At 41.5% G+C, this 27,837-nt stretch overlaps 1 protein-coding gene across 2 annotated transcripts in view; it reads left to right on the top strand.

Annotated features, from left to right (window-relative positions):
- Positions 1–27,837, top strand: part of LOC148021391 (putative enoyl-CoA hydratase 1, peroxisomal) — a 91,138-nt gene that overhangs the window by 37,549 nt on the left and 25,752 nt on the right. For both annotated transcript variants that reach the window (XM_087698148.1, XM_087698147.1), the window contains exon 4: positions 15,189–15,471. In XM_087698148.1, the coding sequence (XP_087554274.1) occupies positions 15,189–15,471 (283 nt within the window). The remainder of the gene's footprint in view (positions 1–15,188; positions 15,472–27,837) is intronic.

The following is a 27,837-nucleotide window of genomic DNA, read 5'->3' as shown; positions in this document are numbered from 1 at the left end:
CTCAATTGACTCTAATATCACTCAAGCTCAATTAGCCATTCTTTGTTTAAGAGAGAGTTCCATAGAGGTTTAGAACCTCTTTTCCTAGTCAAAACTATTAAATATCCCTATATAAAAAAACCCGCGTTTCTTATTTTACTCCCTCTTGAAAGAAACTTAGGAAGCACGTTTCTGATGTTTCGTTTCTAAACGTTTCTAACGTTTCTGGCTGCTATGGTTGCAAAGCTTTGCAAAAATGCTATCCTTCTGATGCTTGGCGTCTGTTAAAGACAAACTAGGCTCCAGCACCCCTTCCATATGCACAACTTTGTAAGGTTTCTTAGCATTGCATGCATCTTAGAATGATGAGTCTAATACTCCAATATTCGCATGTTGGGGAGAGCTGTAACACCAACCATTGCTGAGAAACCTCCTGCACAAAGAAGACAAATCTCTTCTACGTCAGCCTCAAAGGAGATGTCAAGCAATGTTGGCAGAGAGTGAACAAAAGTGCATCAAGTGATGCAGCTTTTGCCATGTATTACCTCCGAACGATTCTAGAGTCCTATACATACCATTTGTGTATATGGTTCTCAAACAGTCTAAAGCTTTGCCTCTCATATTTGTCATGGCGATTTTTCGCTAGCAGGAAATTAGTATTTGTATATACATTTGAAGTTTACATTGTTAGCAAATGTTAATACGTGGAGCAAGTGTAGGATGCATGAGTGACAGTGTAGGTGAGTGAGGAGTTATAGACCCATCATGTGGTGTTTTGGCCAAAAGGTAAGAAAGGGAGTAGCAGCAGGGACTATATATAGAAAAGCGAAGGAGTAGAATGTTTGGGTGGATTGAGAGTGTTTGGTCACAATAAAACTGACCATGATGGACTAAAATGACTAAACCATTTGTCTTACAGAGGCATACTAGATTCCCAAGAGGGGACTACCACAAATAGCATGGTCCCAATGGAGTTAACATTCAAAGGAATAGGTGGTTGTTTGATTCAGTAAAGCTTCAACTGAGGATCAATATCATTAGGAGAGACCTAGAGGTGCACTTTAACCGAGTTAGATTCTAGATGATAGAGACCAGGGTCATATATAGCTTATTGTATGCTACTCCTAATTGATGCATCCGGATATGCCATGGATAGAAATGATGGAGAGATACCTTGTGCAGAAGGGGGGGGGGGGGGGGGGCAGAGGAGGGACCACACCTCCATGTAGTATTCTCTCTGACAATATCACATGGTATTTGAGATTTGAATTTAAGGACAAGCAGACAATGTGCTACCTTTGATTTCAAGTGGGAATCCTATGCATTTACCGAAGTGGACTATCGATCACGAACAGTATGTTTGGTGGGAAACTTCAATTTGAGGATGATAAGCAGATAATGTACACACTTACTTCAGCTTAATAGTAAATTCAGCAAGAAAATTCCACATACAACTAAAGCTAGAGTGCTCTTGCACCACGGATGATACTTATTGGCCCCAAAGCTTGGTGCCTCTTTCAGTATTTCTTTAGATTATTGATGTATTTCTTGAAATTGGTTACAGATGGTGGTATTTCAGCAATTCCTTGTGGCACAATTTGCCATTACAAAAATGGTTTTGAATGGTTACATATAAATCCTTTTTGGGGCTGTAAATGGAAACCAAAACAGGAATTAATGGAATACAATGAACTTAATGACCTTGGTATCTCAATATTGTGTGTTTTGAGTTGCACACTGTCCAATGCACAAATAGTGCTTAGCAGCAAAAAATTGCAAAAGCACCAAAATTTATCTGTCCAAAATCCACAATTTTAGTTAATTTCAGAGTGAATCTTTAGTACATGTGCTAATGTTTGCCAAACATCCCAAAGCCTCAAAATTTCTGTCCCGAATTCCAAGAGATTTTTGCAATGTGTGCCCAAAGGCACTTCCAGGAGCAGAAATATATCTCCTTGTCAAAAGCCCCTTGCTGTAGCTCGGATTTCGCAAATCAAATAATGAAATATACGTGTTACCTTCGAAATGTGATTCGAGGTCAAGTTGAGAAGATGCCCAAACTAATGGCGGCTGCTGTTGAAGCTGAAAGACCTGGCGGAGGTGGCGAATAGGGCGGACTGGGCGGACGTGGTGGGGGGTCTGGTTGCTGGCAGCACAGCTGTCAGGTGGCGGAGTAGGGGACAGTGCAAGTGCACCTCTTGGTGGAGGAAGGCTTGGACGCGACGGTGACAGGTTAGTGGGGCAGCGATAGGGTGGCGACGGCGCTGGCTGCGCTGGCAATACTGGCCAGGTGCAGGGTGGTGACTGCAGTCAACGGTGGCAGAGCTGAGCTGCATCTAGACGAGGTGCGGGAGTTGACGAGGGTGGGGTGGCAAGCTGGACTGTGCTGGGCCAAAGTTCTGATACCAAGTGTGAGAAAGGAGATGGCAGCTCTCAGCTGGAGATAGAGTAGACAGTAGAGAGAGTGAGCGTGAAGATATAGTTCGACACACAATGCAATTTCCAGGTATGTAAGTGAAAGCACAAAGTACAACCCTTAGACCTTAGGGTTGTTAGAGCACGTTCACACCCGAAAGGTGCAAAGTATGGTAAGTGACCAAACTATGTAGCATAAATACACAAAATAGAAAATAATGTGCTTGGGGGAAAAAACCTCTCGTACGGAGAGTAAAAAATGCCCCAATATCCTACTGTGGATCACCGACACTCCTTTGTGAGCGTAGGCGTGAGTGAAACCCAACACTGATGATGATGGCAACACCAAGCGCACGAAGAGTCGGAGTGTGTAGCTGCAAAGGGAGACTGAAGACTGAAGACTGTGTGCTTGCTAGTGGGGGGATTGGCTGTAAACAGCCATAAATGGCCAAATCTGGCCACATGTACTAGGGGAGGTCATAAATACTAGCCAACCAGTAATAAATACTAGTCATTGAAGAATAAAATGCCAAAAAAATAGGGGTGACCTCGGAAAAATTTTAGATGACAACAACAATGTTTAGTAGGTGTAGATAGATTGTTGAAAGCAGTAACTGGCCTAGGAATGCACACAAGAAGTCGACAAATAAAGAAGATGCACCTAAATTATTAGAGCTCCTATGTCTTCGTCAGACTTTGATAGGAGCTCACAATCGAGAAATGATAGTTAAGGCAGCCAGGGAGATCCGAGTCTTGCCAGGGATGGTTAGGAACAGGTATAGGAAAGGGTTGCACAGGTTGCAACATCCTTTCTAGCACCCTATAACTCACAATACCCACGAGGAATTCGATAAAGTCTCATGGCTGTGCGGAAGGATATGAACACCCCATAGCTGACGAGAGTGGTATCAGCAAAACAAAATTCAAACTCAAACACACCATATGGTTAAATTTGGGGAAACCCTCATGTTTCCGATCCCAAAAGAGTAGCCATGACACTTCTAGCAGCTCTAACTGAAAAGAATTAGCCATCAAGCGATCCTCTATAGAATGCCAGCACACCTTTCGAAGAACCATGCGCCAAGAACAAACCAAATGATTCACCAAAGAGGAGGAAGATGTCAAAAAGTGGGCATTAGAGTTAAGAATGTGCCACCACAAAGCGTGTATACTAGTATTACCATGGATAAGGCCCTAATCTTCCAAGAAAAAACGGATAATAAAGACCCAGGGGTGATAGTTAGTGTACGTAGCTTGAAAGAGTGACCAATGAAGGGCCACCATGTGAGTCTTTGTATCAAGAATAGCTTCATTACCCATACTTTTAGGGGTACACCCATACTTTTAGGGGTACAAGCATGACTCCCAAAAATCCAAGATATTCTTGCATGCAAAGATTCCTTCTTACACAACATGAAGCTTACATGCTTCGTCAGGGCATTTAGAATGGCACTAGTCCAAGGTAAAAGTGAGAGGAAGTAAGTGAGCATCCGTAGCATGATGGCATGTGCAACTTTGAGACACACATGGAAGGGCCAAGCTTGGGATTTCCAATAGACAAATTTCGCCTCTATCTTTCACAAAATTCAATCCAACAAAACTTTGGGCCTAACATCAATGCCCAAGATATAATCTAGATGTTTGACAACATTGCCACGAGGTATGATCAACCCCTACCATCTCAGGGACTAACGATTAGGTTCAGTGTGGCTGTCAAGGGAGGACTTCGCAACGTTGACATGAAGACCAGAAGCATGACAGTAAGGATCATGAAGGTGTCATTGGCCATAGACTGAGCAATAAAATGTTGTCCAAAAGGAAGGGACAAAACAAGCAGCTATCGAGTGGCCACCATATGAGATAACATAGTGAGCATCGGATGAGTTACCAAAGCGAAAAACAAAGGACTCAAAGGGTGGCCTTCTTTGACAGAGTGCTAAAGGGGAATAGGATCCGTGATACCACCATTTAACATCACTCGGAAGGATGCATCAATACGGGTCGTATATTCAACTGGGACATATGCGGCCCAATCCCATGATATGCATAAGTTCAGCAATGAAGGACCAATCTAGATAATCAAATGTCTTTTCCAAGTCTACTTGTAGTAAGACCACTTTTTGATTAGAATGTTTGGTATAATTGATCCCCATCTATACATTGAGTACATTATGCAATATGTTCGTACACTTTATGAATCCATACTGATTGGGGTACACAATGTCCGGGTGGCACTTGTAGAGGGGACTGGCCAATACTTTGGAGAATTTATATATTGACCCCATTAAAGAGATGGGTCTCCAATGTTTCAACATGAAGGGAGAAGGCACTTTTGGGATCAATTTAATGACTTCCTCTTTCCACGATGTGGGCATAAGTCTTGTTTCCCAGGCATGTTGGCACATGGCGGTCAAGGGTTTCACTAGACTAGTGGCATAAGTGTTGAAAAACTCATTAGTGAGGCCATCCCAACCAGGACTTGTATCCTTGGATAAATGCAATAATACATCCATCACCTCATCCTCATGGATGCCACTTTCCAAGGCATACTAGTCTTTCTTTTGCAGGCTCATAGGTAGGTGCCTTGACGTCACAATCAAAGTTGTGCTCTAAAAGGGTAGAGGCCATTTCACCTTGTGCTTTGAATTCCTCAACATCATTTGTGGCTATCTAGAAATTTGCTCAGTCCAAGGCCATTTTTTTCATGGTCTCCTCATGTGCCTTCCTTATTTCTCCTTCCGTTCTCTTGCTAGCTCCTATCAGGGTTGGAAGATTTTACTCTCTTGTTGCACTTGGAATGTTAACTCAATTGCCATTGTGCTAACTTCGTCATGCTTATTTTGCAATTCCCTTGTGTTGGACATCTTCACCCTTAATTATTCTAACTCTTTTTCTCTTTCTTCTAGCTATGCTTGCATCTCTAGGAGCTTGTGGGAAGACTGTTGTACATACCTTTGTTGCTTTGCTCTTTCTTGTGCTAGTATTATATGAGATTCTCACACAAGTTTTCTAAGGTAGAGAGGCTTCTAGGGTGTGGTTTGTCTTGTTGTGAAAAACTCGAGAGTTAGTGGTTAACTCGAAGGTTTGCCCTGCTTGAGATGTAACTGGTACATCTTTTGTGGATTTTCTTTTCTTCAATTTGGTCATTTTAGTCTCTGCATCTTTTGCACAGCTGCTAGGTGCTATTGCATGTCACTTTAAATTGTGCCTATTTCTCATTTCCTTTGCTAGAGCCTTCTACTTGCTTCCTTTTAGCCAATTCTGCTTTAATTTGTTGTTGCAAGGACCATAGTTGCCCAAAACAACATTTTGGGTTGTTGAAACAGAAACAAGGAAGTGCCCAAAACATTTCAGGTCCAAAACACATTTCAGGATTGGCGTTTCAGATCCAGGGTACTTGATGAATTTTAGGTTGCCACATGCTCATTTTTTGGTTTCACCTTTGTGTTTCTCTTGCTTCCCTAAGCTCCTGAGCACATTTCGCATGTTACTCACCCTCTTTCACCTGTTGTTCACCACTCCTAATTCAGATCAATTGCAGTCCACTCGTTGTTTCGGTTAGTAGATATGTCAGTTCATGGGTGAGTCTGTGCATGTGATTCGGTGGGCTAGGACACTAGGATATTATCTTGTGTATTTAGGGATTTTATTTGACTTTTTATGATGGCTATTTTGGCATTTTATGCTGGCCAACCTTTTGCCGTTTATGGCATTCTTTTGGCCTATTTATTTAGGCTCCTCCTCCATAGTCATTGTCATTCGCGTGTCATTCATAGGTCCTTGCTAGAGAGAGGAGCCAGTGTCAGTGCCTTCACAGCTAGTGACTCACATTGGTTTTTGTATTGTCTCATGTCTTGGTCTATGGATTCCATTTCCCGAGCATTCTTCTTAGTTCTCTTCTTTTGTGGTGTTCTTCTTTTCTCTGTCTTGTGTTCAACAATCTATTTCGGCATATGTATATGCTTTCATTGCTACATCCACTTTTGACATGGTGTCAGAGTGCAAGATCTATGTTCTTGCTGATGTTTTTCTGTTGATTACAGGTCTTTATTACCTCTTCTGATCCGGCAATTTGCTGCTGATTGCTTCCAGCCTGTTTGCTATGTATTGCAGCCTGCGTTTATTGCCTAGGAATTTGTGTTTTGCTGCTGCGTCAGCATTCAGCCTTATTTTCGTCAGTCTGTTGCAACTCTTGCTTCATTTAGCCTGTGTTTTGGTTTTCTAACCTTGGCTGTTGACTGGGTAATGGTGTGAACAGGTTGTTTTTGTTGTTTTTGGCAAATTTTGGCTGTCTTTTTGACTTCTTGCAGCAGTCATCTTTCTTTCTGATCAGATTTTGGTTTCCACTGCATGTGAACTCTCATTTTGTGCTGTCTTTGCTATTGATTTGGCTATCTTCTCTCTCCATTTAGCTTCTATACTCTATCTTCCCTTTCTATCGTCTCGAGATGTCTCTTTTGTGCACTTCTATTGATGATAAGTTACATGGCCTTGACCAGGGTTGTCCACGTCCGATGGACGAGCCAACCCGTCCGACCCGCCCTGTCCCATCCGCTGCATCCGGTCCCGTTTGGACCCGTTCGGTCCATTCCCTGTGACCCATCCGCCTGCGCTTCGTCACCCATCCGATTGCGCCCCGTCGTCACCCGTCCAGTTGGTTCCCTGCGCCCCGTCCGACTGCGCCTGTCACCGGTGATTGTTACGCTTGGGTCTTGCAGCCAATAAAGTTGTAAACGGTCAGTTTTTTGATTGTTTTCAGGCGGCCAGGCTTGTTTTTCTTTTTGTTCTTACCTTTCTTTTTTTCCTTTCTTACAAATTTTTTTCTTTTACACCTTTTTTTTTTCTTTCTTTTCTTTTTTACATTTATTTTCTTTCTTTCTTTGTCATAAAGACTTAAGAGAAAAGATTAAAGATTCTATATATATATATATATATATCTCCCTCTGCTCCAAAGAGCCATCCCTAAACTCCAAAGCACTCTCCCCTTCTATAAAATCTTCCCTTCCCCACCATCTCATTCATCTTTTCAAGTTCTCCACTCCTTCTACTCCTTTTAAGCTCTCCATCCTTCCTACTCTCTCAAGCTCTCTCCTTCAGTCCTTTCTTAACCTCTCAATTCTTCCAAGTTTCTACCTCCTCCTTTATCAAGCTATAACCTCTCTCTACTCCTTTAAGCTCTCTACTCTTTCCGCTCCTTTCTTCAATCATCTCACTCTCCACCCGTGACTCTCTAGGCTCTCTCTATACATCATCAATGGCACCCCTCTCCATGAGGCTTTTCACTTGCATTGTGCCTACTTTGAACGAGTGAAGGAGACATCCAACACTTGCAAGTGGCAATGCAAGTATTGCCCAAAGCTTCAAATCTCATCCGTCACTCGCCTTTTCATCCATCTTTGCAAATTAGGAGGGGAAGCCACACTATGCCTCGGTATCCCCGACGATGTCTATGAAGATTGTTGTTGGAAATGCTTGCCATTGAAGCGATGCAAAGGCCTTTCAAGGGCAAGTGAGGATGTGACCTCTCCCGATCATAAGGTCTCGGATGCGGAAGACGATCTCTCTCCAACTGTCTCGGTTTCTTCCGTTGGAGGAGTCTCTTCTATTCCATCTAGAAAAAGCCATTCGAGTGGTATACCTATGTCCAAGAGACAAGCTACTCTTGTCTAAGCAACGGGACAAGTTTTCGATCCTCTCTTCTTTCTCAAGGAGAGGCAAAGGCAAGCGGAAAGAGAGATTGCACGCACTATAGTTGAGTGCAATCTCTCTGTCCATATTCTCAAAGTGGATCGATAGAAGCGGATTGTGAAAGCCATTGCTGTCATTGGTTCATGTGAGGGATGGTACGGTGTCACGTACAATGACATGTATATCAAGAAACTCGATGAGGAGAGAGAGAGGATTGATAAGTCCCTTGAGGCCGTGTGTGCCGGTTGGGCGAAGTATGGATGCTCTATCCTATTCGATGGGTGGAGGTGGAGTGACTGTAAAAAAGGGGATCATCAACATCCTCGTCTCTTGCTCACTTACCATATACTTTCTACGAGCAGTGGATGTAGGCACAAGGGGAAGGAGAACCATGGGCTCATTCATGTATCGGCACATACGACAAGCCATCATTAAGATAAGACTTTTAAATCCATTATTTTGGAATCTCTTCTTTTAACCTCCCAACTCTATTCTAATGTCATAGTGTATAATCTTGTAGCTTGGGCCGCAAAATGTGGTGCAAGTTTTCACGGACAACGTCTCGAATTGTGCATCTATGGGGTAGAAACTTGAGGCCGAATTTCCGTCCATAGTATGGACACCATGCGCTACACATTGTCTAGATCTTCTTATGAAAGATATAGGCAAGTCAGAGTGGGTGGCGAGGATTGTCAACGATGCTTGCACAATTGTTGGTTTTGTCAACTCCAAGGTCCGAGTTCTTGCGAAATATTGCTCATACTCGGACTTGGAGTTAAAGAAGTCCTCGAAGACTCGGTTTGCGGCCATGTGGCTTCTCCTCGAGCATCTCTATGACGTTCGTAACAAGCTACAAATAACAGTTGTGTCAGATGAGTTTAAGGAATGGCTTGAAGGGGAGTCCACATCAAGCCCAGTGAAAGCAAAGGCTGTTCAAAGGCGTTGCTTAAAGGAGAAATTTTGGATGGATGTGAGACGCATTATGATTGCCGTCACTCCCATCTACAAGGTGCTTCGCATGATGGATATGAAGAGAGCTACTATTGGCCTCCTTTATCATCTTATGGCGGGTGCGATGGAGGAGATACAATCATCGATTATCTTGGATAGGGAGGCTTTTTTTTAATGGTATTGTTTTTATTTTTATTTATTTTTAATGATTCATGTTTCTTTTTAGTTTTAGAATCTATATTTTATAGTCTCATACTTTTTTTTTCAAATTTTATCTCTAAATCTCTCTCTAAATCTCTATTATCTTACATCTACTGTAGTAATATCTTGGATACGACCCTTAAAAGAGATGACATTTTCTTTTTGACAAAGAAAAGATGGGAGTGGATGTAGCGATCCATACATGGATTTGCAGCACTCTTGGATCCCGCCTTCAAAAAACCCTCTCTCTTCATGGATGCCAATGTCCTTCCCGATCGTGATGCCTTTCTTCCAAAGGCTTTGGCGGAAAAGCACCATGGTGCCTTTCTCCAGGAGCTCATTAATTATAGGGATCAAAGGGGCACCGCTTTCGCATCTATCATTTGTTGGAAGCGAGAATTGTTGGTGAAGCCCTTTTTTTGATGGGAGTCATTTGGCTATCAATTGCCTCACCTCCAAACAGTGGTCTTACGTATTTTTGCATAGGTTTGAAAATCTCATTCTTTTCATTTAATTCTAGTTATAACTTACAACTTGCAAACTTAAAGTTTAAACTTACTTTTTCTTCACATGTTTAAGGATTGTTCGTCGGATGCATGTGAGAGAAATTGGTTCGTCTATTTTCTCGTGCACACCAAAATTCGTAACAATCTTAGTACACCACAATTGGAGCGACTAATTTATTGTTGCTCCAATTTACGTATGCTAGCAATATGCATGAGATGTCTTTGGCAAGACATGTATTGTATATCTATTTTTTATACTTTTTAGTTCATAACTTTATTCATAGATTATGAAATATATTTAAAAAAGTTTCACTTATTTAATCTAAGTTCTTAATTCTTTAAATGTATAGATAAATGTGGATTCACTCAAGCTCTCCGCTAGTACACTTAAAAGTGCGACTCGCGAGAGAGACTTGGAGGAGGAGCAAATTTTTAGGGAGCTTTACTTGAAGCTCGAGGAGATAGATCGGCAGGTTTCTCGCACTTGTGCACGGTGTGAACGTGCTGTTATTCACTCTCGCGCCGGTAACAATGGAGCTTCTACTTCGGCATTTACATCGGTTGCTTGTGATGCTTGTGGGGCCGTTACATGCTACACGAGACGTGGGAGTGGCTCGAGAAGTACTCCTAGTTCGACTCGGGACGACATACCTATCATTGCCTCTCACCTAGAGCTTAGAGAGCCCGAGTATGATGATGAGGGAAATGCCATTAGTGAGGGTGATTTTGTTGAGGAGGGTGATGACTCCTCAAGCGGTGATGAGGATACTTCCACCTTCGATACCGAGAGTGATATTAGCACCTAGAGTAATCATGCATCTTGATTCTGTTTGAGCCATGGATGATGGCTTTTATCTTGATCCATTTTTATACACTTTTTGTATGAGATCGCACATCTGGCTTATAAAAAAGTTGTTGGTTTCATTATTCATGCTACATAGTACACTCTGGAGTCTTTTTCAACTCTCTTGTGCACTTTTGGCTTGAATCTCTAAGTTTATGTTTTAACTTGTAAGTCCAAACATTAAGCATAGACTTAAAATTATATGTATTTTTTATTTCATTGGACCTAACATCAGACGTAAGTCCAAGATTTATTATTCCGATTAGTACCGTACTACCGTTGGACTGTACTAATCGGACGCTATCGGATGTGACAACCATGGCCTTGACTATCTAACTCGGAGTGTTGTTATGAAAGCTTGGTTCATGCAAAAGCGGTTATGGTACATTGTTTGTGGAGCTATTTCACATCCTAAGCATCCTTTTCTAGTTCTAGACGATTTTGATAAGGACAACCATGAGAAGGTTGTCCTTACATGGGAAACGGATGATGCACATGCCTATTATACTCTTCTTCGATGTGTCTCTATAGAAGTTCTACTAGTAGTTACCTCTTGTAGAACATCTCCAGAAGTATGGTCGAGTAGATAAAGTTTGAGCCTAAGGACACTATTTAGTCATTTTTCCTCAGTGTTACATAGGTATAAGACCAACTTCGACGCATTTAGTTTGCCCTTCCAGAGGTACATCTTGTTGGGACAGTACTCTACAAGCTCCCCTTGGAGTTTGGTGGAGTGGCTTGTGCTTTGAGGTCGCAAACATCCTTGACACTTGTGAGCTTTATCCATATGTGCTCCATGCTGCTTGGGTATGAAGCATCTTTGTGTTTACAAGGTAGGCTTCAATCTCATTATGGAGGTTTTGGTGAGGCCTTTACAACTTCAAAGAGGGGTGACAGGAAGAAGACGTCGAAGTTTGATTGTTATCATTGTGGTAAGAAGGAACACTTGCGAAAGGATTGTAAAGAGTTAGCGGCTTTGAGAAGAAGAAGAAGAAGAAGAAGAAGAAGAAGAAGAAGAAGAAGGAGAAGAAGAAAGCTTTACCTATATGTCCTCCATGCTGCTTGAGCATGAAACATCTTTGCGTCTACAGGGTAGGCTTCCATCTCATTATGGAGGTTTTGGTGAGGCCTTTACAGCTTCAGAGAGGGGTGAGAGGAAGAAGTCGAAGGCTGATTGTTATCATTGTGGTAAGAAGGGACACTTGTGGAACAATTGTAAAGAGTTAGTGGCTTTGAGAAGAAGAAGAAGAAGAATTTGGACTCTTCTGTTGAGTCATCCTCTTTCTTAGACTCCAATGCAGGTCCTTGATCCGATTGAAGTCTGGCAGGTTCAAATCTTGAAGCTAGGATTGACATCTAGGTTCATGATGTGCTGGTATTTGATAGAGAGTGGAATTGGCTCCTAGTTTGAGCTCACGTGAGGGGACACTTTGGCACTCTAGCCATAGGCGGGGAATCCATGGTCACATATGTTTAGAGGCCTTTTTGACAGGATGGTCTTGCATGCTGTTGCAAAACATTGTTGAGAGACATTGAGAGTTGCTTTGATTCTTCTCTATTTTTAGGAGGTGGTACGATCGACATCGACATCAGGTTCTCTCAGAGTCACCTTGGTGTTGGCTTGCGCACCCATTGCTTGGATATCCATGGTTCTACTCTGGTGGTCCTTGTTGTATGTACTATGATGGGACCTTATCATTGTATATTGTATTGTATCGGATCATCCATGATGATTATCTTGTGTTTTTAGTGATTTTATTTGGCTTTTTATGATGGCTATTTTGGCATTTTATGCTGGTTGAGACTTGTTGCCATTTTATGTCATTCTTTTGGCCTATTTATTAAGGCGCCTCCTCCATAGTCATTGTCATTCATTTGTCATTCACAGGTCCTTGCTAGACAGAGGAGCTGATGCTAGTGCCTTGACGACTAGTGACTCACATTGGTTTTGTATTGTCTCATGTCTTGGTATATGGATTCCATTTTCCGAGCATTCTTCTTAGTTTTCTTCTTTTGCAGTTTTCTTCTTTTCTCTCTGTCTTATGTTCAGCAGTCTATTTCAGCACATGTATACGCTTCCATTGTTGCATCCACTTCTAACAATTTCACCCTTATCCCTCATCCTTCAGCTCTCTACTCTTTTTCCTTGATTGCGCACACTGTTTGCAGCTGTTTTCTCTCTGATTTGCAGTCGTTTTCACTATTTCTAACAAGCTAGAACTCTCTTCTCTTTGTCTTTTGCTATGCACAGCCATGGTGAAGAAGACATTTTGGAGTCTCATGCATCATGAGTAACTATGGAAGTAGTGGTGGCTCGAAGTAGTGGGAATGCGACTAATGTCATGTCATACGGATGCAGAGTATGACATCATGAGTAACTATGGAAGTAGTGGTGGCTCGAAGTAGTGGGAATGCGACTAATGTCATGTCATACGGATGCAGAGTATGACATGACGGAGAGCATTATAGAGTGAAGGATCATCTTGCTTGTGTAAGTGGCAAGAATATTGATAATTTCTGTGATGTAGCCAATGATATGTTTGGTAGTTTAGAGCAATGGATGCATTAACTTCTTGTGGGAGAAATGAGCATGTAGGTTCACAATGAAGTGTACATCGTATGGTTCAATCTCTCAGCATAGGAGGTAGTCTCCCATGTGAAGATATGCTAGGGTTTGCATAGAGAAAACATAGAATGTATGAACAGGATTGAACACAATATCTCAGAGAGCAACATCATAAATGCAAATCCAAAATGCAAAATTGATAACACAAATACAAAAATGCAAACACATAAAGACAAGAAAGAAGACTTTGAAGTAAATGAGTCAATCCTATAAATGAATGAGAGAATATATTGAATGCTCAAGGGCAGAGCTATTCAATAGCTGGTGGCTCTCATGGGGGTCGGTTGAGGAAGGTATTGATGTGTGTTGTCCATTCGAGATGAATCTTGAGTGTAGTAATCACTAGTCAGAGTAGAGGTTGATGAAGAAAAGTGCTAAAAACACAATGCTACTTGCTGGAGATGACTAGGTGATAGGTGTAGACCATGTGGTAGCAGTCATTATGGCTGGACAACGAGTGGAAGAGGGCTGATGACCAACGTGCAAGACAAGGATAGTGAACAGTGCTTGCCTATTTATAGATTTAGAAGGATCCTTTCGAATTAGAGTTTTGCCTATTGGACATAGAAACTCTCTAGGATTGCATACCGTTTAATGAAAACTTTTGGTAATTTACATGTTTTGGGGCTGTTTTAAAGAGCTAATCAGTTTGTAACGCATTTTTAGCTCAACACTCCCTCTCAAGCCCAAAAATGGAAACCAAGAAGGGACTGGAACAAAAGGTGAAGCCATTTCTACCCCAAGTAGTCCTACCCCATAGACAAAGTGGTACTGAACCTCTAAGTGCTTCATGTGAGCTAAGGCACTCTAGTTATCCAGGCATAGTTGTGTAGGTCTTGTCTGTGGAAAGCCAATCTTCATCAACAAGTGATAGGCAAAAGCCATTTAAAAGACAAGCATGCACCCAAGGCAGTAAATACAAGAGCAGCATTAGAAATGATCTCATTAATGTTAGTAAGTTGCTTTGTTAGATCCTTTATACGTGTAATGTAGGCATACAGTAAATCACCCTCTATCATGTGTTCCATCTCAAGTTGTTTACGCAAGCAAGCTACAGTAGCCTCGTTGCACACCTGATGTTAAGAAGCAAGTTTATTTGGCCTCTGTGCATGATCGAATATGTGGAATAACCGATGTGCACAAGAATGCAATCAAAGTATGTACATCGGCATCTCTCCCATGCCATCTCAACTTATTAAGTGGTAGGAGATGCAATAGGAGTTGGAGTGGAAAATCTACTTGTGACGCTAAAGGAACTGAATGAGCTTCCAACATTCTATGCAACAACGCTTGCTGGCCTAATCTTGGAACTAGATACAATACCCCTAAGTTGTTTGGCACCCAAACAAGCTCCAAGCAGCCCAAGCCTCAACTCATAGGTGAACGATCGTTTACTTAGGATGGACAAGGCTTTCAAAACCCACTCCACTTGTGTGTAGTAAACTAAACTTCGTCTGGAGTGAGCCAATCATGACAATCATGAAATATTGAAGAATTGCTCAGTGAGGCATAATTTGACTTAGTCAAGGTGCACTATTACTAACAGGCATATAGGAAATGTGGCCAACATTCCACTAGATCTGTCAACTTTTCCACCTTCTTATGTATGGTATTGTTGCTTGTGGTTGGAACTTGGGTGCAATTGGCTTATGCTTGTTTATAAATTGTGAAAGTCAAAATTTGGAAGGAAATACCTTATCCTGTTTTTCTAAAGGTGAATTGTTATGAAGTTTAGTTTTAATTAAACCTAATCTTTTCTCACAAAGAACCCATCTCAATAGCTAGGTCCATAAACGCTTTCACCAAGAGAGTGGTCTACTAGAACTTTAGAATGGTAGACTCTTGAAGTACATGGAGTTTTAGGCACTAGAATATTGTCAATATGCTCATTTTGGTTGTTGAGGCTTTGTTTTTTTAAAAGAAATGTGGGATTTACATGAGACTTATGTGTTTAATATTTTTTTTTGATGTTTTACAGATTTGGAATTTTTCCATCGTGGGGTTTGTCACAAAAACTGCCTCGCATTATAGGAGTGAACCATGCACGAGAGCTTTCTCTTACTGCAAGGCCTCTTGATGCCTTATCTGCTGAAAAGTGGGGATTGGTGAACAAAGTTGTCCAACCTGGGGAGCTGATGAATGCAGCCATTGAGATTGCCCAGAATATTCTGCAGAATAATCATGATATGGTATTGAGATACAAGGCAGTTCTTAACGATGGTTTCAAACTTCCTCTTTATGAAGCTGCCGCTTTAGAAAAGGTAAGAAAGGGTGGGTATTTACATACTTTTTCACATTCTGAAATGTATCTTTATCAGTAAGAAGGAAAAAACTAGGCCATGGTGTACAAGTTATGTAGCCTTCCCACGGAGTGCATGTTAATGGACTTCTATGAGTTCTAGGGACACAGGTAATATTTAATGTGGGTAGTCATGCCTCTTCAGATTTGTAGCGTGGATAGCTGGATAGGCCTATGTTGCTCAATTGTTCTATGCATGCTCTGAAAAAACCAATAGTGAGTCTAAAGAGTGATGTATGGTATGAAGATGAATGAATAGGTGAAACCAGCCTTGAATAAACCAAAGGGCAGTAGACTTTAACTTGCAAGTGCATAATCTCAGAGACTTGAATCAGAAAAACAAATAATATGGTGGAGCTAGAATGCTCCGACACTATGATTCAAAGAAAGATTGGCCCCAAAGCCTAGCGCCCGTTGTGCTATTTCTTTATCATCACTGAATTATTGTTTAAGTGTTTGAAAAGTCCTACTAAGTGGACTTACAATAGAATTGAGCCTTCAATTGGCCAACTTAGTACTTTTGTTCAATAGATCTGGAATGCTCTAGATTTGGTCGCCAGTTGCTTTCAATAGTCATACCCCCTGTTGGTATATGGCTAGCATGCTCGATCATATCATGTGGCATAGTGATCCACTCAACATTTGCAACTATTATTGCAACTAGAAGCCTTATCAATGGATTCCCATAATCTCTCTAATACATACAATTTCCACTATGGTAGTGATTGTTGTAGTAAGTACCATATGAATTGTTACAACTAGAATTGTAGAAGTCCCAAAGTATGAGTTGCCAGCCAATAGCACCTCCGATCAGCATGTAGCATCACCAAGGAACTTCTAGATATTGGAGCCTATCTGAGGCAGCAAAGGTGCTCCTAGTTAAGTACCATGCAATGCTCCATAACTCGTCCCCAAGCAAGGTTGGCTCTAATTGAAATGGCTCTAATAAAGTTGCAACAATTGAGATGAATCTGCTAAGGCACCCTTGTCCATCCACTTCGTATCCATCCATGAATCCATGAATGTCACAACTCTATAGAAACAGAATTTGTATCCTTTTTCATTAATTTGTCTATATAATGATTTATTAAATTTATTTTCTTTGCACTAATTAGATATAAAGAAAAGTGCATTGGAGCTGGCCACTGATGAGTGGTCACAGGTTATGGTGGACCCACACGGTGGGTTAGAGAAAAGATAGTTCACACTTCCACCTATATGACCCGATTGGGCGCCTGTGACTAGAACTCACGCATATCAGGGTTAGACTCGCACACAGAAAGGATTGATGCCTTGAAGTGTGGGCTAGATCCACCAGAACAAGCAGTTACAATCAACAAGATGGCATGATCATGAAATGCTTGTATAATGTGCATGTGTGGGCTGAAAGCTTGAAATGCACATTTCTTTGCATAGGAAAGTCACATGAAGATTCGGATACCATTTTTGCGATGTACACGGAAAAAGCTTTCATATGATACCCATATTGGGGGGTCCCTAAATTTTAGGAGATCCCTAAATTTTAGGAGCCTCAAATTAGCCTAAAAATGCTAGTCCTAAAAAAATAGGGATGTTATTCTAAAAATAGTAAGTTCTGTACTCTGACTGTGCTTACTAAATTTGGTTGTTTCTATTCTTGACAGTATTCAACCCAAAAAGGAAGGCCATAGAGAAGAGACAAGTGTCAAGACACTTGTCACACAAGTTTCCAAGTGTCCCACCACTTGTCACATCTCATGACATGTGGCTGGACACTTGTCTTGTGCTACTCCACTTTCCCCTTTTGTACTAGCTCTCCCCTCTCCTATAAATAAGAGCTCGTTTTTCTTCATTCAACATCATTTTTCTTTGCTGTAAACTCATGTACAGCACCCACAGATAGCCAGAAACTGGCCCCATCCATCCCCATCATCATCCCCCACTTCTCCATTATCAAATTCCTCCATATTCCCTCTTCTATCACTGTTGTTTTACAAGACAGCAAGCCTGTAAATTCATTACAGCACCTCCTTCTCGAGCTCTTTCTTCTATTTTAGCAACAAGAAGCAATTCCTATCCATGTACTGCTGATCAACAATGGAGAAAGGCTGAATTCCCCTTTTTCTTCTCTCATACTGTAAAGAAATCGGTTCTTATCATTGCATAATAGATAATGCATGTGTGTTTGTACATCTTTGCATGATCTTGTGAGAGTGAGAATTACTTCTTCTCACTCTCAGGTTGATTGTAACTGAGCTCTTCCCTAAGGGACTTGGGTTGAGCAGAAATACATTCCTTCGGGGGGGGTTGCCCATCTTCAACCCTCAATCTTGTCTCCATTACTTTTACATTTTCATGGCTGTAATTTTGTGAGTAATTTTCATTTTCAGCTTTAAGTGTTCATTCTCTTTTATATTAAATCTCGAAAACAAGCAAATATCATAATTGTTAAGCATACTACGTTGTTCGGGGCGTTTACAGTGGTATCAGAGCTTTGGCTTGGTCCTCACCCCAACACTGGTAGTGCTTACAACTATAAGTTTGTTTGTTTTCAGCCCTTGCATTGAGTGCTTGAGCATATTTTTTTTCTTTAGTCTAAATGGATCAATCAAGTGCTATCCTTCAAGCCATTCAAAGTCTTAGAGAGGAGAATCAGCAAATTCGTGAGCAACTTCTCAAACTAGAAAAAGTTGAGAATCCCAAAGAATTCAAGGAAAGAAGCCCATCTACTTCAAGGAGACAAAGCCATACCAATGAAAGGAGCCGATCAAGAAGTCCAACTACTTCTAAGAGGCAGTCCCATTCTACTTCAAGACAAAGAAAGAGATCCCGTCGAAGCTCATCCTCTTCTTCAAAGTCATCTGGCGCCTATTCTGATGGATCCTCTTCTAGTAATGAAGAGTCACACCCTTCTCGTGGAAGACCTCATCATCGTCAAAGGCGTCGACATTCTTCACCCTCGTCTCCATCTTCATCCCCATCAAGCACTTCATCATCTTCAACCTCAATATCCGAGCATGGACGAAGGCATAAGAAGAAGAAGAAGACTAAGTCACTATCTCAACTTGAAAAGAAGATCAAGTTCAGTATGTATGATGGTTCCCGAAATCCTGATCTTCTTCTGAAGTTTATTTGTCAATTTCAAATTTTGTATGGTCGTGACAAGTATAAAGAAAAAGACAAAATTAAGTTTGCAGCTTTACATTTAACCGACTTAGCCCATACTTGGTGGACGGGGTTGGAATATGATCATGCTGCCCCAAAATCATGGCGGTCCTTTGTTCGCCTGATACAAAGCCAATTTCTTCCTGTTCATTTCAAAAGAGATGTAAAAATGGAATGGGATTGGCTTTGGCAAAGGAAAAATGAGTCACTTGGTGACTATACCAAGAGATTTTGGGAGCTACTTTTGAAGGTCCAACATTTCAAGAAGATCAGCAGTTCGGAAAAGCTTAGGAAGTTTCAAGGAGGTTTGCATTTTAAACTTCGTACTGCTCTTAATCATTATCATTGTTCTAGTCTCAGGGAACTCATTGACCATGCTGAGACATGGGAAATGGAGCACAATGGCAACAAATCATTCCAAAAGAATGATAAGAAGAGAGTAGCTGATGATGAGGAGTATTCAGCCCCAAATGAAGGACAAAAACAGTGGCAAAAGCAGCCACCATCAAATCAAAAGAAGATGAAGCCCTATGCACCTCCTAATGCTCCTCAATTTCGCTCCAATCTATACCCACAAGCAAAGCAATTTTCCGAAGAAGAAAAGCAACGCTTCATGAAAGAAGGGAAGTGCTTTAAATGTGGACAAACAGGCCACATAGCGAAGCAATGTCCAAACAAGGGACAAAGCAAGGTTTCTGACAACAAGCCTAAGTCGCCAGTGAAAATCAATGCTATCAGTGATGTAGTTGCAAACACAACTCACACTCCAGAGACGCGCAAATTATTAAAAGCTTGGGGACAGTTGAAAGGTAAGCAAGCACTATTCTTGATAGATCTTGGGGCGAATGAAAATATTATTTCCTTGCAATTAGCTAAAGAGCTTGGATTAAAGAATGAAGAGATGGACACTCCGGCAGAAGTTCGCCAAGCTTTAAATGCTGATGAAGGTGACACAGTGAAGACTGTGATACCCTACATTGGCAAGCTCAAGTTTCAAATTCAAGGCTACAGTGACGAAGATACCTTCTGTATCGGAGACCTTGATGGTTGCGATGTGATTCTTGGCATGCCCTGGAATCATAGAGTAGATTCAACCATCTTCTCTCAGAAAAAGAAGGTAGAACTCACCAACAAAGGCAAGAAGTACGAGATCCAAGCTGGAGTTTCTGGAGACACCATACCTATGGTAAGCCATATGCAAGTCTCTAGAGCAATTAAGGATTGTGTTCAATGTTGTCTGCTTTATGTCACTGATGTAAAAGATAATATGAATGCTGAAAACCAAGAGCAACTTCAGCTCTTGGAAAAGTATAAAGATTGTTTTTCGGAAGATCTTCCTTATCAGCTTCCCCCAGAAAGGCCAGAAGACCATCATATTGATATTATCTCGGGCAGTTCTCCTCCTAATATAGCACCATACCGTGTGAGCCGTCCTCAACAAGAAGAAATCAGAAAGCAAGTCGAAGACCTACTCAACCGTGGGCTAATTAGGCCAAGTAGCTCACCATTTTGTTCACCGGTTCTTCTTGTTCAAAAGAAAGATGGCACATTCAGGATGTGCATTGATTATCGAGCCCTCAACAAAATCACTGTGAAGAATCGGTTTCCTATTCCCAGAATTGACGACATTTTGGATCGTCTAGGAGGCTCAAAGGTTTTCAGCCGCATTGATCTAAAGAGTGGTTATCATCAAATTAGGGTAATACCACAAGATGTACACAAAACTGCTTTCCGCACTTCATACGGTCTTTATGAATTCTTGGTGGTTCCTTTCGGATTAACCAATGCACCAGCCACCTTTAATCGAATGATGGAATGCATCTTTAGAGAGCATCGACAATATGTCGGTACTTTCTTTGATGATATTCTTGTCTTTAGCAAGAATGAAGAGGAGCATCATCAACACTTGGAAATTGTTCTACAATTACTACAACAAAATCAACTCTTGGTAAATGGTAAAAAGAGTGAATTTTTCATGCATAAAATAAATTACCTTGGGCATGTCATCTCTTCTGAAGGGATTCAAATGGATCCTGAAAAGATCAGGATAATCCAAGAATGGCCTCATCTTCGTGATGTACATGAGGTGCGATCGTTTCTTGGCTTATGTTCTTATTACCGCCGCTTCATCAAGCATTTTGCACATATGGCTTCTCCACTTCATGACCTTACAAAGAAGAAGATCTCTTTCCAATGGAAGGAAAAAGAGAAGGCAGCCTTCACAAGGCTGAAAACAGCTTTTACTTCTGGACCTGTTCTTATCATTCCAGATCTGGTAAAACCATTTGTGGTGGAAGCAGATGCTTGCGGTGATTGTATTGGTGCAGTGGTAAATCAAGAAGGCCATGCCGTAGCCTTTGAAAGCCGCCGTCTAAATGATGTGGAGAAAAGGTATGACATTTATGAAAAGGAGCTCTTAGCAGTGGTTCATGCTTTAAAGATATGGAAACATTATCTTTTAGGCAATGAATTCCTTATTAAAACCGATCATCAAAGCTTGAAGTATTTCAAGACTCAAAAGCATTTGCAGGAGAAACATGCAAGATGGGAAAATTTCTTGTCTATGTTTCATTTTCAAATTATGTACACTCCAGGGAAACAAAATGTAGTTGCCGATGCACTTTCTAGAGTGCCTCGCATTGCAACTATTACAGTGGCTCATCATGAAGATTTTCAAACGATGAAGAATACTTATGATGAAGATACTGATTTTGCAGCAATTTGGTCAAATTTACAGCAAGGAGGTTCTCATCCAGATTATTCCATCAAAGACGGTTACCTTCTCATAAACAATTGCCTTTGTGTCACTCTTCCTGTTCGACAAAAGGTGCTTAAAGAAAGTCATGAACCCCCTTATGCAGGGCATAGAGGGAGGGCAGCCACTCTAAGTGCAATTGACCGCTACTTTTATTGGCCAACATTACGAAAAGATACACATAACTTCATTGAGGCTTGTCTGGTATGCCAAAAATCCAAATATGATAGGCAGAAGATTCCAGGATTGTTGCAACCTCTTCCAGTGCCCAAAGATCCATGGGAATCTATCACAATGGATTTCATCTCAGGTATTCCAAGAACACCTCAAGGTCATGATATGATTTGGGTCATAATTGATAGATTCAGCAAACAATCACATTTTATTCCATGTCATAAAACATTGAAATCCGCACAAGCTGCAAGACTTTTCATTCAACATATCTTCAAATTACATGGTATGCCTTCTGAGATGATTTCAGATAGAGACTCCAAATTCACAAGTAACTTTTGGCGTGCTTTATTTGAGAATTTGGGAACCACTTTAAAGTTCTCCTCAGCTTTTCATCCTCAAACTGACGGCCAAACAGAGGTGATGAATCTCACTCTTTTGGATATGTTGAAAGCTTATGTTAGTGAACATAAGTCACAATGGGAGAAATAGCTTCCATTATTGGAGTTTGCTTACAACAATACAGTGCACTCATCCACAGAGAAAGCTCCAAATGAAATAGTACAGGGTAAAGTGATTCCTCCTCCAATTATTTGCACTAAAGATAAGTTTTTTGCTGCTGATGAGTTTGCTTCAGATTTAAAAACAACAATGGATCGAGTTCGAGCCACTATCAAAGTTGCGCAAGAGCGACAAAAGAAGCAAGCAGATAAACGAAGAAGACCTTTGGCTTTTGAAAAAGGTCAATATGTCTTGCTAAAGTTTGATAAAAGCAGGCTCAAACAAGGTTCTGGTCAAAATTCATCTTTTCCAAAGCTCTCCAGTAGATACTTTGGACCCTTCGAAGTGATTGAGAAAATAAATGAAGTTTCTTATCGACTTGAGCTTCCTACTCATTGGAAAATACACAATGCTTTTCATGTAAGTTTGCTAAAACCTTACATAGGATCAGAACCAAAGGAACCCATTACTGAAGATCCCCTAGAAGTTGAAGAAACAGAGCAACTCTTGGAACCTGAAAAGATTTTGTTTCTCAAGGATCGAACCACGAGAAGTGGCCTTGTGACACGAAAATTCTTGCTAAAATTCAAGAATCTATCCACAACAGATGCACAGTGGGTAGATGAAAAATTCATGAAGGATTACCCAAATATTCTACAACAATATCAAGAAGCTTTTCAGCTGAGGACAGCTGAATAAAAGCCAGAGGGCTGTCACAACTCTATAGAAACAGAATTTGTATCCTTTTTCATTAATTTGTCTATATAATGATTTATTAAATTTATTTCCTTTGCACTAATTAGATATAAAGAAAAGTGCATTGGAGCTGGCCACTGATGAGTGGTCACAGGTTATGGTGGACCCACACGGTGGGTTAGAGAAAAGATAGTTCACACTTCCACCTATATGACCCGATTGGGCGCCTGTGACTAGAACTCACGCATATCGGGGTTAGACTCGCACACAGAAAGGATTGATGCCTTGAAGTGTGGGCTAGATCCACCAAAACAAACAGTTACAATCAACAAGATGGCATGATCATGAAATGCTTGTGTAATGTGCATGTGTGGGCTGAAAGCTTGAAATGCACATTTCTTTGCATAGGAAAGTCACATGAAGATTCGGATACCATTTTTGCGATGTACACGGAAAAAGCTTTCATATGATACCCATATTGGGGGGGTCCCTAAATTTTAGGAGATCCCTAAATTTTAGGAGGTCCCTAAATTTTAGGAGCCTCAAATTAGCCTAAAAATGCTAGTCCTAAAAAATAGGGATGTCATTCTAAAAATAGTAAGTTCTGTACTCTGACTGTGCTTACTAAATTTGGTTGTTTCTATTCTTGACAGTATTCAACCCAAAAAGGAAGGCCATAGAGAAGAGACAAGTGTCAAGACACTTGTCACACAAGTTTCCAAGTGTCCCACCACTTGTCACATCTCATGACATGTGGCTGGACACTTGTCTTGTGCTACTCCACTTTCCCCTTTTGTACTAGCTCTCCCCTCTCCTATAAATAAGAGCTCGTTTTTCTTCATTCAACATCATTTTTCTTTGCTGTAAACTCATGTACAGCACCCACAGATAGCCAGAAACTGGCCCCATCCATCCCCATCATCATCCCCCACTTCTCCATTATCAAATTCCTCCATATTTCCTCTTCTATCACTGTTGTTTTACAAGACAGCAAGCCTGTAAATTCATTACAGCACCTCCTTCTCGAGCTCTTTCTTCCATTTTAGCAACAAGAAGCAATTCCTATCCATGTACTGCTGATCAACAATGGAGAAAGGCTGAATTCCCCTTTTTCTTCTCTCATACTGTAAAGAAATCGGTTCTTATCATTGCATAATAGATAATGCATGTGTGTTTGTACATCTTTGCATGATCTTGTGAGAGTGAGAATTACTTCTTCTCACTCTCAGGTTGATTGTAACTGAGCTCTTCCCTAAGGGACTTGGGTTGAGCAGAAATACATTCCTTCGGGGGGGGTTGCCCATCTTCAACCCTCAATCTTGTCTCCATTACTTTTACATTTTCATGGCTGTAATTTTGTGAGTAATTTTCATTTTCAGCTTTAAGTGTTCATTCTCTTTTATATTAAATCTCGAAAACAAGCAAATATCATAATTGTTAAGCATACTACGTTGTTCGGGGCGTTTACAATGAATAATTTTGAAATTTCAATAGTTAACAATAGGAAAATTTATCTTTTATCCTTCTTTCCTTATGTGCCAATTCTGTTTAGGAATCAAGATCTCATCAGTTCCTCAATATTAGCAAACTCCCCACTGTTTGGATGGTTCCTCATCTATAAATAGATAGTGTGGTAGGTCACTTGCATGTCAGTTGATTCCATTCTATTCCCAATTCTCATCATGTGACTGCCAGCTTCTCCTGTTGCTGCTGTCCACTCATTCCTCATTACCTTCAGCTGCTTCTGTGGACATCCTTGACTGCTTCCTTTTCATCCCTATTGGCTGCCTTGCTGGTGTTTGTTGTCTGGAGCAATTTTAAGCATCAGCATGATCTGCATCATTTACATCAGCTCCTTTTTGCATTTTCAGCACTTTTTTTAATTGGCTTCTACTCTGACTGGTGGTTAATGCACTTGGGATTCATGTCTAGTGGATGACACACATTGACCCCTCCCTTACTTTCTCCCATGAGAGCCCCCAGTTGTTGGACAGCTCTCCTCTTGAGCATTGTATACATATTCATTCATTATTTAGTACTTTTCATTCACTTATTCATTGCTTATTCAATTGTCTTCAATTTTGCATTTTTGTGTTTTTGTGTTTTGTGTTAGTGTTTGAGTTCACTATGTTTCAATCATGGTTGTACAAGCTGTGTTTTCAAAACACCTTGTGTTTTTGTTCTGAAAACCCTAGCATATCTTCACATGGAGTGCCACTACGCTACTATAGGTCAAGGGTGTCCTTGATCCATACCAAAGCAAGTTGGAAGAGAATCAAAGTTCATTTAGAGGAGATTAGGGAAGCCCACCTCTCATAGTAGCATCAAATGTTCTAGGAGCTAGACTCGCCTAGACATGCCATAGAAGATGTAGGCATTCATCTCTACCACGGGAACCTCCATCTTAGAAAACATTGATAAGGTATTGACATCCAAGTTAGACCGAGGAGTCAAAGCTTGACGTATTGGGCATTTATCTATAATTTGGATAGAACAAACAATGCCACTAAAGACATTCTCTAGATCAAGCACCACTGTTCATCCGTTTGCATGAGCAGTGCTTGGAAAATGCGATATCATCTCATGTATTGAGCGTAGGGAGATGGCCACAAATTCTACTGAAGAGCAACGACCAAAGAATCTCAATGACCAAGAACATTGGAAACCACCATTCTCCAAGGAAGCCTTTAGAAGTGTCAAAAGTGGATTGGAGGGGAGCTTCACGCTCTATCCCGAGACCTACGGACCACTTATTGCTCAAGTGTTTCGAACCGAGCGGCCATGGCTACCTCTCACATAGCCGACGCGCAATGCCTATCTTACGGGTGTAGTGAGCTTACGTTGATGCACGATCGAGTACCCTCTTCTTTCTTGCACACCGGTAGCTCCACGATCTTTGAGGCAAGCTCAAGCAACCTCAATTCCTCTCCCATGAGCTTCATCCTCCATAGCCATGCGCGAGACAAGAGAAGAGAAGAGAGGAGGAGAAGATGAAGAGAGAAGATGGAGAACTTCTTCTCCAAGATCCCTCACTCTCACACAATCACTCCCTCACTCCCTCACACTCTCTCAATCCCTCTCTCAAGCACAAGCAAGAAGGCAAGAAACAAGAGAAGAAGAAGAAGAAGCTTTGGCCACACACAAGAATGAGCTTCCCATTCACTTTTCAACTTTATATACATGCCCTCTTTTTCATGGGCGGTCATCCCTCTTTTTTACATGGCCGGCCATTAGTCTAGGCCCATTTCTCATTTCCCACCGTTCTAGTCTATCCTATCTTCAACTAATGCATACAATTTGCACAGGAGTGAGCCTGGCGCTCTCTTACAAGGTTTTGGAAGTGTTTTCGCACTTAATGGTGCGCTTTTCATTCTTTTACTCTCCTTGGGCGACTCTAAGACTTCTTGAGGGTCGTGCCCGTGCATTTAATTTTTTCCAGGGTCTAGTTGCCAGTTAAGGCGCCTTTTCCTTCTTTCCTTTTTTTTTCCATTTCCCGCTTCTCTGTGCTGCGGTAAACATTATCCCTCTCCTAGCCAAGTGCCAGTTCCATGGCACGGTGGTGGAAGGTAGTGGGATAGATGATGCTGTCGCGAGGTGGACCAGGTGAGTAGATGACGCTGATGCTTGTGAATGAGAAGTGATGGGGTTTGTTGACGATAACCAGGAGAGATTTCGGCGTGCTTTAGGCTCCATGAAGATCCTACGCATCTTTCACACTGTTGTGGGGCCCTGTTAGGTAGCCGGTTGTCCTTTGAGTATCTGAAATGCTTGAAGCAATAAGCAATCCCTTAGGAGGATGGTATTGGAGGGATTTATTCTGGAAAAACCCCCCAACCGCTGTTTGTTTTGAAAACCCGTGGCTGTGGTTGGAGATCCTTGTCTTTGAGTAGAAGGTTTTCAGTTTTGAGTTGAAGGTCTTCAGGCCTATGGAATCAATAAGCGATCCGTAGATCTTGAGGCGTTGGGCAGGGATCGTTGGACGATGAGGTTCCAAGATCTATGCCAATGGCAGATCCATCCGAGGCTTTCTTCTACTTGATCTGGTTCAGTCATGGCAGCCATTAGGAGACGGATGTTTGGCAACATAAAGTGTGTGGCGCCCTTCAGAACTTTGCGGTGAAGCTTCAAAGTTGTGGGAATGGAGTTATGTCCGACTGATGGAAAAATTCCTTGCCATTGGAGGATGTAGTGGACAATCTTCGTCAGCCAAACAGCCAGCTCTGGAGACACGAACATAACCTGCAAGAAAAGCTGTGCACTTCCTAGGGGGTGTGTCTGTCTCACTGTGTAGTGCATGGTGCCTGTGCCAGCGGAACTGGGAAATGGATCTAACCTTGGGCAAGCCCTTGGTAATGTCCCACTCTTGAGGACCCAATTCGTGCGTCGTTGGAGGTGCGTTGCAAAACTCAGGGTGACAGGTCTGAAAGTCCTGCCCTTGATGTGCCCTAAGTGTGAAGTGGGGGAGGGGCTAGAGAGGACTCTAGATGCAGTGAGTGTGGTGCACAATAATAGTGGAGAAAGATTGCAAGCACATGTGAAGTGTCCTCCCTGTCAACCTGTTTAGTAGTAAATTCATCTTTCAGCTTTGCTGTTTTTGCTCGTCTTGTCTTTTTTTTTTTTTTTTTTGGAGAATAGGAGAGAGTACATTTGGCAAGGCATATGGCACCTATTTAGTCACGGAGCGGTCGCAGGCATTGTGATAAAAATGTGCGATTTTGTAGGTATTTTTTAATACCGGCTTTAGCTCTCAGAGGAGTGGTGGACAAGAAGGGGTGATTACATCTTGCAAAGCGGGTGTCACTCATATTTTCTAAGAGCTCTAGGTAGAAGGCATGGAGGAGAGCAGCCTGCATCATCAACCTAGTCATGGCTCTACTATCTATTCCTAGGTTAATATCAAAGAAGAGTGGGGGGAGATGGGCTTCCTCTGCTGCGGGTTTCTGGAGTAGTAGGAATTTGATAAGTCGGAGGTAATTACAAGCGGTCAAAAATGCCGGATCGGGGCAGGACGAAAAGTCTACAAGAAAACGATGTATGGAGGGAAGTATATCTTCTACCCTA

Source organism: Lygodium microphyllum, chromosome 18 (assembly GCF_053477565.2).
Source record: "Lygodium microphyllum isolate KBCC chromosome 18, Lygodium_microphyllum_v1.1.10, whole genome shotgun sequence".
NCBI classification, from domain to species: domain Eukaryota; kingdom Viridiplantae; phylum Streptophyta; class Polypodiopsida; order Schizaeales; family Lygodiaceae; genus Lygodium; species Lygodium microphyllum.
This window is presented reverse-complemented; position numbering and strand designations above follow the sequence as displayed.